Source organism: Danaus plexippus, chromosome 5 (genome assembly GCF_018135715.1).
Source record: "Danaus plexippus chromosome 5, MEX_DaPlex, whole genome shotgun sequence".
NCBI classification, from domain to species: Eukaryota; Metazoa; Arthropoda; class Insecta; order Lepidoptera; family Nymphalidae; genus Danaus; species Danaus plexippus.
Window position 1 is genome coordinate 1,283,839 of NC_083539.1, and position 12,900 is coordinate 1,296,738.

General features: G+C 34.0%; 1 protein-coding gene across 1 annotated transcript; it reads right to left on the reverse strand.

The window, feature by feature from the left end:
* Window positions 1–1,097: 1,097 nt before the first annotated feature.
* Window positions 1,098–2,358, reverse strand: LOC116769147 (putative cysteine proteinase CG12163). The gene is made up of 5 exons (XM_032660176.2): window positions 2,144–2,358; window positions 1,942–2,065; window positions 1,630–1,814; window positions 1,379–1,495; window positions 1,098–1,299 (listed from the first exon to the last, which is right to left on the reverse strand). The coding sequence occupies exons 1-5, from the start codon at window positions 2,322–2,324 to the stop codon at window positions 1,151–1,153; spliced, it is 756 nt and encodes a 251-aa protein (XP_032516067.2). The 5' UTR covers window positions 2,325–2,358; the 3' UTR covers window positions 1,098–1,150.
* Window positions 2,359–12,900: the final 10,542 nt, after the last annotated feature.

Sequence of the window (12,900 nt, forward strand, 5' to 3'; positions counted from 1 at the left end):
AAGGAAAATAAAACGGCCTAGTGTGAATACTGAATCGAATTCGTAAACGAAAGGTTCCGTACCATTATATGTATAAAAACATGTTTTTTTGGTTTGTGAGCTCTCTTAAATATTAATTTGTTCTGTTTTTTAGTATTTGTATTACGTCGTAGTGGGCTGGAAGTGGGGGTTAAGGCCTTCTGTAGTTCTAGTGCATGAGGGTGCAGATTCAAAACCTGGCAAGTACCAATGTTTCCGAGTTATGTGTACTTTCTGAGAGAATTCAGAGACCACTGACAGGTGCTGAAGAAAAACATCGTGAGGAATCTTGGACTTATCCGCCTTGGGCAAGCACACTGTTTAATGCTCTGACCTTTTCCATATGAGAAAAGGCCTTCGCTTTGAAAAAAGCAGTGGGTACTAATGTTGTTATGGCGGCAACAAAAACACATCATGTGCAAAAATTTCAATTATCTGACTATCATGATTCATGAGATACAGCCTGGTGACAGAAAAAAATCCAAAAATCTTTTCTTATTGCTCACTTACTTCATTAGTGGAACCTACACAGATAGTTTCAAGTAAATCCATTAAGAAATATAAATTATTACTTTACTCCCCTCTCCTCCCGATGATGGGAGAGGATTTCTAAAAATCCTCTTTTAGTGATAACTTACTTTCCGCAAACAAAAATACAAGCCAAATTTTAGCTTTCTACAACCAGTAGTTACAGCTGTGCGTTGTCTATCATTCAGTCAGTCACTCACACAGTAACGGAAGAGTTATATATATACATATGGATTACTAAGAAACACACAAAATTAACTTATAACATTAATCATAGATTTTGACATATAATATATTATCGTTTATAGTAATTCATTTCGCTATTTGAAACATAAAAATGTTAAAGATAACTTATTAAAAATATAAATTCATGCGGTCTTTAATACTTACTTTTTGTAAAAAAAGAAATACAAGAATATAATAAAATTTTATAATATAATCTTCTTTACTCGCAAATTGGGAAAGTTCTCAAGGATTGTTTTATAGAAGTTGAACGATTCAAGATTGGTTGGAATTTTATTGGATTTTTTTGATGCATAAAAAGACTAAAATAGTTTAACAAGAAATATATTTATTTTCGTTAAACAACTTCAAAGGTCATCTTTCACATGACGTAAGGGTAAGATACATCAGTGGCGATCCCGCAAGCATTGCGACCACGCACAAGATAATAGTAGCCATAATCACCCCAGGACGTCCCCCACGAATTCTTGATTATCCAATACGGAACGTAGGTTTTACTTTGTGGGTCCTCTAAAAAAATAAGAAATTATAAATATCTTAGTTTAATCTTGTTCTTTTTTATTTCAATGCTTAATTTTTATAACTATACCGTAAAAACTAAAGCCAACAATGAGAATAGCGTGGTTTGTTTGTCGTGGTGAACACAATTTATCTGTAGGTTCGTCTATACCACCATTGTATTTAGCCATAGACGCCGAGTTTATTGCTGTAAATGAAGTTATGACACACTGTCAAATTTTTTATTGTGGCTTATATAAAATTCTTTTATTTATTTATTTCTCGTTGAAATTAAAATTTGTCTTTAGCCATACTTCCACTTCATATAAGATTAATACAGACCAGCCGAGAGAGGTCCGACATTCACAACATATAATGCCATAATTTGTTCGTCTGGTTTGACTCTTCGGTAACCAACAACGGGAATTGGCCTTTTTAAAGGATCCCAGGAGCACTTTTTCTGTTTGGCCTCGTATGGTTTATAATCTAAGTCACGCAATACTCCTCCGATATCATTTACTATAGTCCTTTAAATGTAGAATGAAAAAAAATGTAACATAAACACTTGAATCGTCAAAGATAGAAAGTAAACATTACTTGAATATTGAACAAAACTAAACAAGTTACTACTTGAATATTAAACAAAATTAGTACCCGAAAGTCTTTAAGACGCTAGTGCTATTACAGCCGATATTACCGGGAGCACAATCAATGAGAAATTGCTCCGATAGTATTTCTTCGGAGGACAAGTGTATTTTTAAATGACTTTCTATACAAGCTAATAAAAAAAAATTTGAAAATTATATAATACAAGTATATAAGACAAAGAGGTTAAAATATTTTTTTGTATATTTACCCACAGCACTGAAGGCCCAGCAGGCCTCACAACCTCCTTGATTCTTCACGGGAGACACCGCACCATGATCTCTCCAGTCAAAGTACCTAGGAAGCGGACCATCACCAAAACTATTCAGACAATGAGAAAGACCAAAGACAAGGTTTATACAAAACAAATATGTAAAAATGGGAAGTGACATGTTAAAATTGAATGTATTAACATATACTATATTAAAATGTACAAAAATTACGTCGGAAACACCTTATATTTAGAAACAAGGAATTTCGCAAATTTTTATGCATCGATTTTTATTACATATTTTTACTTTATATTCGCATTGTAATTCTTAACATTGACGCTGATAACGAAAAATAACTCACTCAATAATCACTTAGGAAACAGGTCGATAAAATTATAAATATGAATTTAATCATGATATAACTAACCAGCCACTTTGACTCCAACAGACTTAAGTCATAACTTCTGATTGACATAAATTTTAAAATTAATAATAGATTTTTTAAATAAGCGATTAAACTATTTCAGATATATTTGGTATTCTGTGATATTTATCTATAAAATAAATAAAAATAAATATTGCTGTATTAATACTCGTTGTGATACTGACTTTTCTAAATTAAGTAATTTATATTATACGATTTTTATATAAAAATTTATACGATTCGCTCATCAAACTACTTTTCTATATTAAAACGTACTCAGAAAGAGACGGTAAATTTTTTTTGGTGAAACCATCCTATTGTCATTCAAAACATTTTTCTAAAATCTAGTCAAACTAAGGTCAATGGCGGTAGCTTTCTATTTTCAATGAAATTTTTGAGTAAGTCTTTAAACAACCTAAATTAAGAATTTCTTTCGGCCGACTTCTGGTTCACGACAGCTCTAAATTCTATGCCATTCCAATACTTTCTGTCTATATAACTTATTCCCCAAACGCAGGACGCGTTTGCAGAGTATCACTTCTTTTATATTTTTATAAAGCAATTTTTTATCCCATATGGAACTATGAAAATTTTTGAATTATTTCAATCGACTAATTAACGAAATACTAAAAAATATTAATATGGTTAAAGTGTTTAGATTTCGAATTCCATTGAGTAAAACAATAATTTCATTAAAATCCGTAGTTTCTTTTTTGATGAAAAATTGTAATTTCAGATTGCATATGCATATGTATCATTATTTTCCAAATATTTCCATTTATCAGTAACCTATTAGGGTTTTTTAAAGGATTTATCATTTAAATATTCATGCGAGATAACGTATGCTTAATATAGATAAAATAAAATACTTAAAAAAAAATTAATGTATTTTCTATAACTTTAGACAATAGACACATGCGTGCTTAAATACTTGTGTATATAAGTATATTTACTTATTTATTTACACTACTCAATTTATTTTGAGGTGAGCAGAAAACTATCTGTTGGTTTATTTGGTGTATCATGTTACGGAAATGATATTTCAGTAATGTGTGAAAATGTAAATATAAAAAGGCATTCCCAAGAATATAAATTGATATCAGAAGTAAGTGATGTGGAGTCAAGCGTTAACTGCTAGAATTTATGTTAACAAACAAGCTAATTATGACAACTACAGAATTATATAACTCCTACTTTGACCTGTATTAGCGGCGACGAAAAGTTATTAAGACTACTGATTGACTACAGACGCTCAAAAAGATAGAAATACAGTCCACAGAGATCACTCTGTGGACTGTATTTCTATTTCTATTTCTTTCACTCTGTGGACTCTGTGGACTGTATTATGTATCAATCATATATTATATATGGTATATCAATATCATAGGAAAATAATATTACAAAAACTCTTGACATAATGATAATGTCTAATAGATTTAATATAGGGTTTTCCATTAAGGGCGCTTAATCTTTGAAATGCAAAAAAAAATACATGTAGGAAAGATATTTGCGAAATTTTTTTTTTATTTGGAAGGTCTATTGACCCCATTATGTATGGAATATGACATCATTCAAATGACCGCCACGGCTTCGGTTGGTGGCGCGCACACGAAAGGTCCAATTTTCGATGACTCTGGCGCACAAATCGGGCTGTATTTGATCGATGGCGTGGCGTATGTTGACTTTGAGGGCATCGGTGGTTTGCGGCTTGTTGGCATAGACCTGCGACTTAAGAAAACCCCACAAGAAAAAGTCCAGCGGGGTCAAATCGCACGATCTCGGTGGCCAGTTCACGTCGCCTCCGCGCGAGATGACCATGTCCAGAAATTGCTCGTGCAGAACTTCCATCGTAGCGTGTGCTGTGTGGCACGTAGCGCCGTCCTGTTGAAACCACATGTTGTCCAGATCCATATTCTCGATTTCAGGCCAAAAGAAGTTGGTTATCATCGATCGGTATCGCTCACCATTGACGGTGACGGCCACACCATTATCGTTTTCGAAAAAATACGGACCAATCACGCCTCCGGCCCAAAATCCGCACCAAACAGTCACTTTCTGCGGGTGCATTGCCACTTGGTGAACCTCGTGTGGATTGGTCTCGTCCCAAATACGGCAATTTTGCTTGTTGACATAGCCATTCATCCAAAAATGCGCCTCGTCGCTGAAGATGATTTTTTTGCCAAAATCGGCGTCAACTTCCAACTGCTCTAATGCCCAGTCAGCGAACACACGGCGCTGTCTATGGTCATTAACCTTGAGCTCTTGGGTCAGCTGGATCTTGTACGGGTGCAGGCTCAAGTCACAACGCAAAATTCGCCAAGTTGTCGTCTGCGAAAGGCCGAGTTCCTGTGCGCGACGCGGAATTGACTGCCGCGGGTTTTCGAGGACACTGTCGCGCACAGCGGCGATATTCTCGGCAGATCTCGCGTTACGTTGACGCACGGGAACCGGCTGATTGTTAACTGACCCGGTTGACTCGAATTTGTCCACCAATCGACGGATAGTCGACTCGGCAGGACGATCATCGCGACCGTAAAACGGGCGAAGTGCGCGGAACGTTGCTCGAACTGAAGACCCATTTTCATAAAACAATTTTATAATTTACACGTGCTGCTCGACACTGTAACCTGCCATGGTGGTTTGGGAGGACGGAATGAATATAACACACTGCATTTGACAGCTGTCACTCAAACAACATGGCCGCAATCAGCTGTCAAAGTTCAAGCGTCCCTATTGGAAAACCCCTTATTATACTGTTCAGTCTAAAACAATAGTGTTTCCGATTTTCCACCATAAGCCTTTTTAAAAGCAGTCTACCTTAATATGATTATAATTAGAGACTATGTGTTTGTAAAACATTAAAACTGAAAATTTCAAAGTGAAAATTAATATATCGAATTTAAATTCAAACATATTTTAACCCTTACGTTTTATTAAGTTAAGTATCACATAGTGATTTGTTAATGAATTCTTGAATGTATTTCCTACAAGTGTTTGATTAACCTAGAATCCTCGTGGTTCTTATTTAAAGTAATTCTAGGTTAAAAGTATGAAAAACATCTAGTTTTGAATACCAATAACGAAACAAACTCAATCAGAATAGAATAAATTTATTTTCCGAATACAAAAAGCTTCTGCAATAGTGTTTGCTAAAAAAAGTTTTATATAGTAAGGAAATATCTCAAAAAGAAATTTTTGTTACCTATTATTTAATATTGTAATTTCATACACATAATGCGATAAATCCGGTCTCCAGAGGATAATCTAAGCTGAGTGCCCTGTGTTGATGTAATTTTACCATTAGCATTATAAAGAAATAAAATTACATTATGGATACAAAAAAAAATATTTCATAGCTTTAGTATCAAAAAAGTCAACCTTAAAATTTTGCTCTATGTTTACATATTTATGTTAATCACTTAGTAAAGCGATGAGATAGTAAAAGGCTTACGTTGCCCCTTGAAAGCCACTCTCAGATACTACAACTGTGTAATTTGAGAGGAAAATAAAAAAATACTTAGTTACTTACTGACTCATTATATAACTTGGAAGCATAGATATATTTTTCTTAATTTAACGCATCGGAATTGACCACAATGAACGCTTACCATCTAACTTACCTTACTACAGTCTCGGCATGACAGAAGTCCGTATTCCTAATAAAAAAAGGTACTGAGAACGCTGTGATGTCTTGACCTTAACGATTGCAATAATGCTAAATAGTTCTGAGCAACGTACCTATATTATGGAAGCTTTTTAAGAGGATATCCATACCCAGGAACAGGAACCCGCGGATGTTCCTTAATTACTTTAATTCTTCATAATGTCTTGGAACATCTCATTGCATACTTAGAAAACAATTATTTCCTCAGTGACCAGTAATAGGGGTGTCTTGAATTCAGTCAGTGTTCGGAAAGGTCTAGGTGTAGCTCCCGCAATTTCCCTTGATGTCACGAAGTCTTTCCATAGGATCTGGCACGATAGTCTTATTGATAAGCTTATAATCCTCGATCTAATTTTCTGTATTTCTGACTTTCTGGTGTATCATTACTATGAGCGGTTGTTCGTAGATGCTAATAGTGTATCGGTATAAAAAAATATAAAAAAATAAGGAAAAATACTCTATTGCGGATCATTATAAAGATATATCTTCTTTTATTATTAAGTGCAAACTGTCGTCGTAATCAAAATGATATAACAGCGCATAATATTACGTCACGTCGAAATCGAAAGATGCCGAAAACTTCAAGTATATTATTTATTTAACAGTTTATTATTTATTCCAAAGTTGTTTTCGACATTAATTGTTACACGATAATTTTGTCGCTTTAGTTCTGTTCTATGCACCGATGTCACAATTTATTACGTACTTTAGTGGACACGAAAATGTAATTATTTGATTGGTTAAACTCGCACCGGAAACAACTTTTAAATTGCATGTGAATATCATTTAAATCATAAGTTTTGTACACAAATACACAAACTATAATAAAAAATAATATTAATATTAAATAGTTGCCTTGCAGTTTTGATCTTAAATTCGTATTTTTTTTTTGTCCACCTAGAGATCACGATCATTCTGTGCATTTTAAAACTAATACCAACATTTACATAAGACCTTATTATTGTAAGACTTTTTTGAATACAGTAAAATTTTCTACAGATAAAAAATAAGAAGTAGAATTTTTTATGACTTGTAGCGGTTTTTTTATGTAACTCGTACACCATTGTTAAACAGTGTTTATTTATTTCATGTATGTTATATTACTTATAGTCCAATAGCTACCCGTCATAACGCCAGTGGGGCTTATCTATAAAAATATATGTCAAATAATTTTATGTAATACGTTCAAAATTAATGGGGCAGTCCAATGACCCCCCGTTCTTTAATGGCAGATAATTCAAACCTTATCTACACCAATCTATCTCAAACGCTTTCGCAAACGAGTATTAACTGACCCAATATTGAGTAACCTAAGTTCCAGCCATGCAGCTCTCGGTATCCGTCATCCTAAATGTCACCTCACTCCTTGTGTGGGTGTTATAGTTACCTAGAAGAAATAACAGACGAATATATAACCGTAGTTTTCTAATGAGAAACTTAGCTTTATTTAAATAACTACCTTGTAGCACTTACTTAAATGAGAAAAATTATAAATGCAACACGGTCAGGTAATGCAGGAGATTAACATCAGCAGTTTAGTCTTTTCTGCTTAGTGTTTTGCTTTATTCTTACTTGTTGATCGGCTGGTGTGGGACATGTAATAGTCAAAAGTACAGATTTGAAGCTTTGTGATTAAATTTTTACATAAAAATAAATAAATACTTAATAGGTATATACAGATTTTCTATAGGGATAAAAGATTTGTATAACAAAAATAATTGTACAATCATTTCTTATAACTAAACAAAACCTGAATATAACATGTATGAACTTAATTTTATTACAAAACCAATACAACAAAGGCTAATGTTAGTATATTCTTCGATAACTCTAAAATAATTAAGCATGTGAGCATTTTTATGAGCATTATTAATATTATTTACATACTCGTTACACAGGATGAAGTTAACGGTCACAGACTCCAGGAAAATAAGTAACTTGCGTAGACGTATATTGTAATATAAATCTTGTCTGCCCATGATCGCGGTTGCTTCAAAGTAAACAAAACATTGGGAAATGTAGTTAAAAATAATAAAATAACTCTTAGTTATCCGAATATATTAGTTTCATTTTAATTAATACTCGCGAAAGTCTTAGATGTCATTTTAATTACATAATAAAACTTATAACCTATATCTAAGAGTGCATGGTCGCCACGGTATTGGGATAGGGATGACATCCCGTTTCCTGTGTGGTATCAGGAATCTTCTGATGCTCATGGCCAGGTGTCGACCCGTGGAGTCAGCGGCGTCACTCGTTATATGATGTCTTATCCATACAAAGATTTTACTTAGCAATGTTTGTTTAATTTTCAGCATATTTCACGTACGTAACATATCTTCATTATTTTAACAATTAAGAGGAAGTCAATATTAAAATTCATTTTATTCAAACCTTTCGACGACCCAAAGACTTTGAAGGAATATTATTGCTATCATTATATTAGAGTTATTTTGGGCAATGGGCTGATAATAAACACCAAAATTTAAATGAGTAACATAAAACAAATAAATCTTATTTTTTTTTATAATAATTCGAAATATTCGTATCGAAACTATAAATAGTTTTGTACCTGATTAAATGTTAAATTTTCAAATTTTCATTTTGAAAATTTAACATTAAATTAACCTAATTAATTTTAACCTAGAATTTTTCTTTTTAAGATCGCTTATTATATTATTCTTTATATCAAATAAGGAAAGTTAGTGCAACTTTGTAAACTAGACTTAAATCGCTGCCTCTAACGCACGTTTCACGTTTACTAAGTCAAATCACTTTTGTCTTTTTAATGTAATTTTTTTTTACTCTCCTTAAGTTATATAATCTCGTTCTGGATTTTGTCATTAAATGCGATTCGTCGTGGCAAATAGTAAAATTAACGCTAAAATAGAACTGAAATGGCGACATTGCTTTGCATTTATTTTGAAAAGTATAAAATTATACGATGCTTGCATTTCTTAAACAATAATTTCAATTTGTGTTATTTGGCCCCATTTCATAAAAGCGGAAAAAGATATAATTACAAGATAAAAGATTAGAATTATCTGATTATATTTGTTTTGTCACACATTTAGAAAGAAGCAACTAAATGCTATTACGTTGACCATATTATAAACCAATTCCTATATAAAATATGTGTGAGAAAGACTGATAATAATAAATACAAAATAAAAATAAATTTACGATAGCAAAACATTTAAAACACGTTTATTAATAAAATTACAAGCACTGAAAATCTAAACGACAGTAAATGTACCAATTTTGGTATGTCATACATATACACTATATTATTATTTGTATAATAACATGTATATATATATGAAAATGAAACCTATATGAAAGTGAGGCGATATCAAATCAAAAGTAATACCATAACTGAGGTCTTACAACTAGATAACGCGAACTCCACATCCCTCACTTGTGGCTTTTGATATAAATATAAAATTACTTCATTGTTTTAATGAGTAATCTTAATATTATTTTTAAAATATGTTTTATAGAGCAACATTTTTATTTTAATAAATAAAGTTATATATCGTCCACGGGAGCTGCACCGAGTGGAAATCGTTTTATGAACTAAGCGACACAAACTTCGAACGTTGCATCGTTAGGAAAGTTTAGAATATTATCAACTACTTCCATATTTCAAAAGTAATATAACTTTACTGAACATCTATCGTAAAATATGACTTTACAAAATGTTTAAACTACGCACACTAGCACGCACGCACGCACGCACGCACGCACGCACATACACAGTACACACACACACATATAGTTAGTTCAACTTATGTGTTAAAAAAAGTATGCAAAATATTGAATGAAATGTCATAAACACAAACAGTTTTCAACCTCTGTAATATTGCGTTCCAATTGCTTTAGCTATTAAGCCATGTCTTGACTCTAATAGGTAAATTAAGTATTCTTCACCGTCATATTGGCATTAATAATCGATAAGACAGACTTAACAAAACTAAAACAGGGATGATCCATATTTTATAATTCGTTAAGTCTGTCTGTTTGTTTTAGTAGATACCTCAAAGGGTTGACCTGCTTATTTTAACGAGATGTTTATTGCTAGACTGTTTATGTAACGATGATAGTGCAGCGCCAGTTGCGATTGGCACTGCCCTCTCTCTTCCGGTGGGTATCGTAGAGAGCGACCAAGGAATATATATACCAAGAAGATGAGCAGCAGCATCGTCCTGGAACAGGTCACCTATACTGCGCTCGCCAAACCGTCTGCCAAGCGTGGCGTGTATTGGAAACTCCCCCTCATGATGACCAAGTACAACAAACGGCCCCGAGTCCCCGGCAGCCGCACTAGCCCGGACTACGGTAGCGGTCTCAGCAACGGTGGGGCTAGGGGTGCAAAGAATCCCTTGCAGATGCCCGACTACCAATTCAAACGACCACTGGCCCTGGCAAAGCACAAAATACGCAATTTAAGGAATGACGAGAATATTGTTGAGCTGGAGGAAGAATTGAGAAAATTAAAGTGGGATATTTTGGGGTTGTCTGAATTCCATAGAGAGGGCCAGGATACGATGACCCTGAAATCTGGTAATATGCTCTTCTACCAAGAGGGTGACCAACAATCCAAAGGTGGTGTCGGATTTCTCGTCCACAATTCTCTCGTTAACAACATCATAACCGTCGACAGTGTCTCGAGCAGGGTTGGATACCTAACACTCAGAGTATGTAAGAGGTACCTTAAATGAGAAGGTCGTTCAGATATATGCGCCGACTTCGTCACACCCAGATGAGGAAGTAGAGTCTATGTATCAGGACATTAGTAGCAGTGGCGTGCACAGAGATTCGGGGTAGGGTAAGCAGAATATGTTTGAAAAGAAATACAAATTTTGCATGATAATTTCCTCCTCTAAAACATTGATAACAATGAGATCTTACACAAGTATTCATTAAAATGAAACTAATATTTTCGGATCACTACGCGTAATTTATTATTTAAACGGGCAGACGAAATGTTTGCCGTGATCACGGTTTCTGCAAAGTAACCGAAACGTCGGGAGTATGTAGTTTTTAAACATAATAAAATACAAGAAGTAAGCCAAAAATATTAGTTTCATTTAAACATTGATAATATTCGCACATAAAGTTACACTAGTCCGATCAGAACGAACATCTATATATTTTATGAATCTCTCAACTACCTCTGAGCCACGAAAGTACCTTAAAACGATAACTATTTGTTCATCCCCGCCTTATAAAAGTTATTAAAATCGGAATATCCAGTGGAAATCCAAACATTTTTATTATCATTATATAAAAACAACAAACAAGGAAAACACAGTAATGTATTTGTGTGTACACAACCTGCTAGCTTATTAAAACTATCACAATACTTTTTATTTAAACGAATAACATTACCTTTCTTTTAGATCACTCTCAACTGGTCACACACCTTCCCTTTGTAATTATCTTAATTTTATTATCAAACGACAATATGGAAAATCTACTCGTAATTAATTTCGATAAACACACATCACCAGCACAGAGCTCACAGCTATAATTTTCCATAATTCGTTAATAAGTTAATTCTCTATTTACTAATTAGATAAAACTTATTCACTTGCGCTTAGAAAGACAAATGACAATATTAAATAATAACAAACTGGCGAAAAAAATATATGAACAGTTTATCGACCAATCAGAGAGTCCAGTTTCAATTGACAATTAACGCACTTTTTATGACATTTTAAACGAAAAAAACGAAGCAGTACCTCTCAAATACAAAACATGCGTAGGTTTTACACACACACACATGCAAACATTTTCTGCATACAACACGGGATTTGTAGATCGTCCTTGAGATTATTTGTGTGGAAAATAAGAACAGAGTAGTTGTGTCTAGCGCCGCACTGGCTGCATAGCGGCGCTAGCAGTTAGCAGCGGCCGATAGAAAATGTTTCGTTTCATATACTTTATAGATGCACTTTTAACAAATGGTGAATCAAATGTCATTTTAAATGTCTGTAAACATTTGTATTTCGTAATGTATGACTAAAAGTATGTAAAGAAGAATTAAACAATATAGATTTAATTGTTATATGGGTAGGGTATGCAGTGCTTATTTGCATCTATAGTGTGCACGCCACTGATTAGTAGGGCCATACATACTAACAAAACTCAGTTCAATGTTGTTATGGGAGACTTTAATGCAAAGCTAGGCAAGAGAAGTACTTATGAGTTGAAGGTTCCCTTCAGGCATTGGCAGCGGAACTATAGAGGACAGAGGCTAGCGGATTTTTTGCTGCTTTAGAAGACGCCTTCAAGCTTCTGGAATGGGAAGAATTGGGCATCAATATTAACGGCGAATACGTTACTCACCTTCGGTTTGCCGACGGTATCGTTATCATGGCAAAGTCGATGCCGGAACTCAGCACGAAGCTTGAAGGCCTCAATCGAGTCTCCCAACGGATCAGTCGTAAACTCAACATGGACAAGACGAAACTTATTCCTAATGGTCATTTTGCACCTACTTCTGCTATGGTTGAGAACTCGGTACTTGAAGTTGTTGACGCGTATGTATACTTAGGTCGTGATGACCTAGAGGTTAAAGGCCCGCCTCTCGTGCGTGAGGGTACGGGTTCGAAACATGGCAAGTATCAATGTGATTTTTTCGAGTTATATGTACTTTCTAAGAA

Coding starts and splice junctions, on each gene's coding strand:
- LOC116769147 (XM_032660176.2), bottom strand. CDS start 2,324: ATGTCACTTCCCATTTTTACATATTTGTTTTGTATAAACCTTGTCTTT. Junction 2,066..2,143: donor CTGGGCCTTCAGTGCTGTGG/GTAAATATACAA, acceptor TTTTTTTATTAG/CTTGTATAGAAAGTCATTTA. Junction 1,496..1,629: donor TGTCGGACCTCTCTCGGCTG/GTCTGTATTAAT, acceptor CTTCATTTACAG/CAATAAACTCGGCGTCTATG.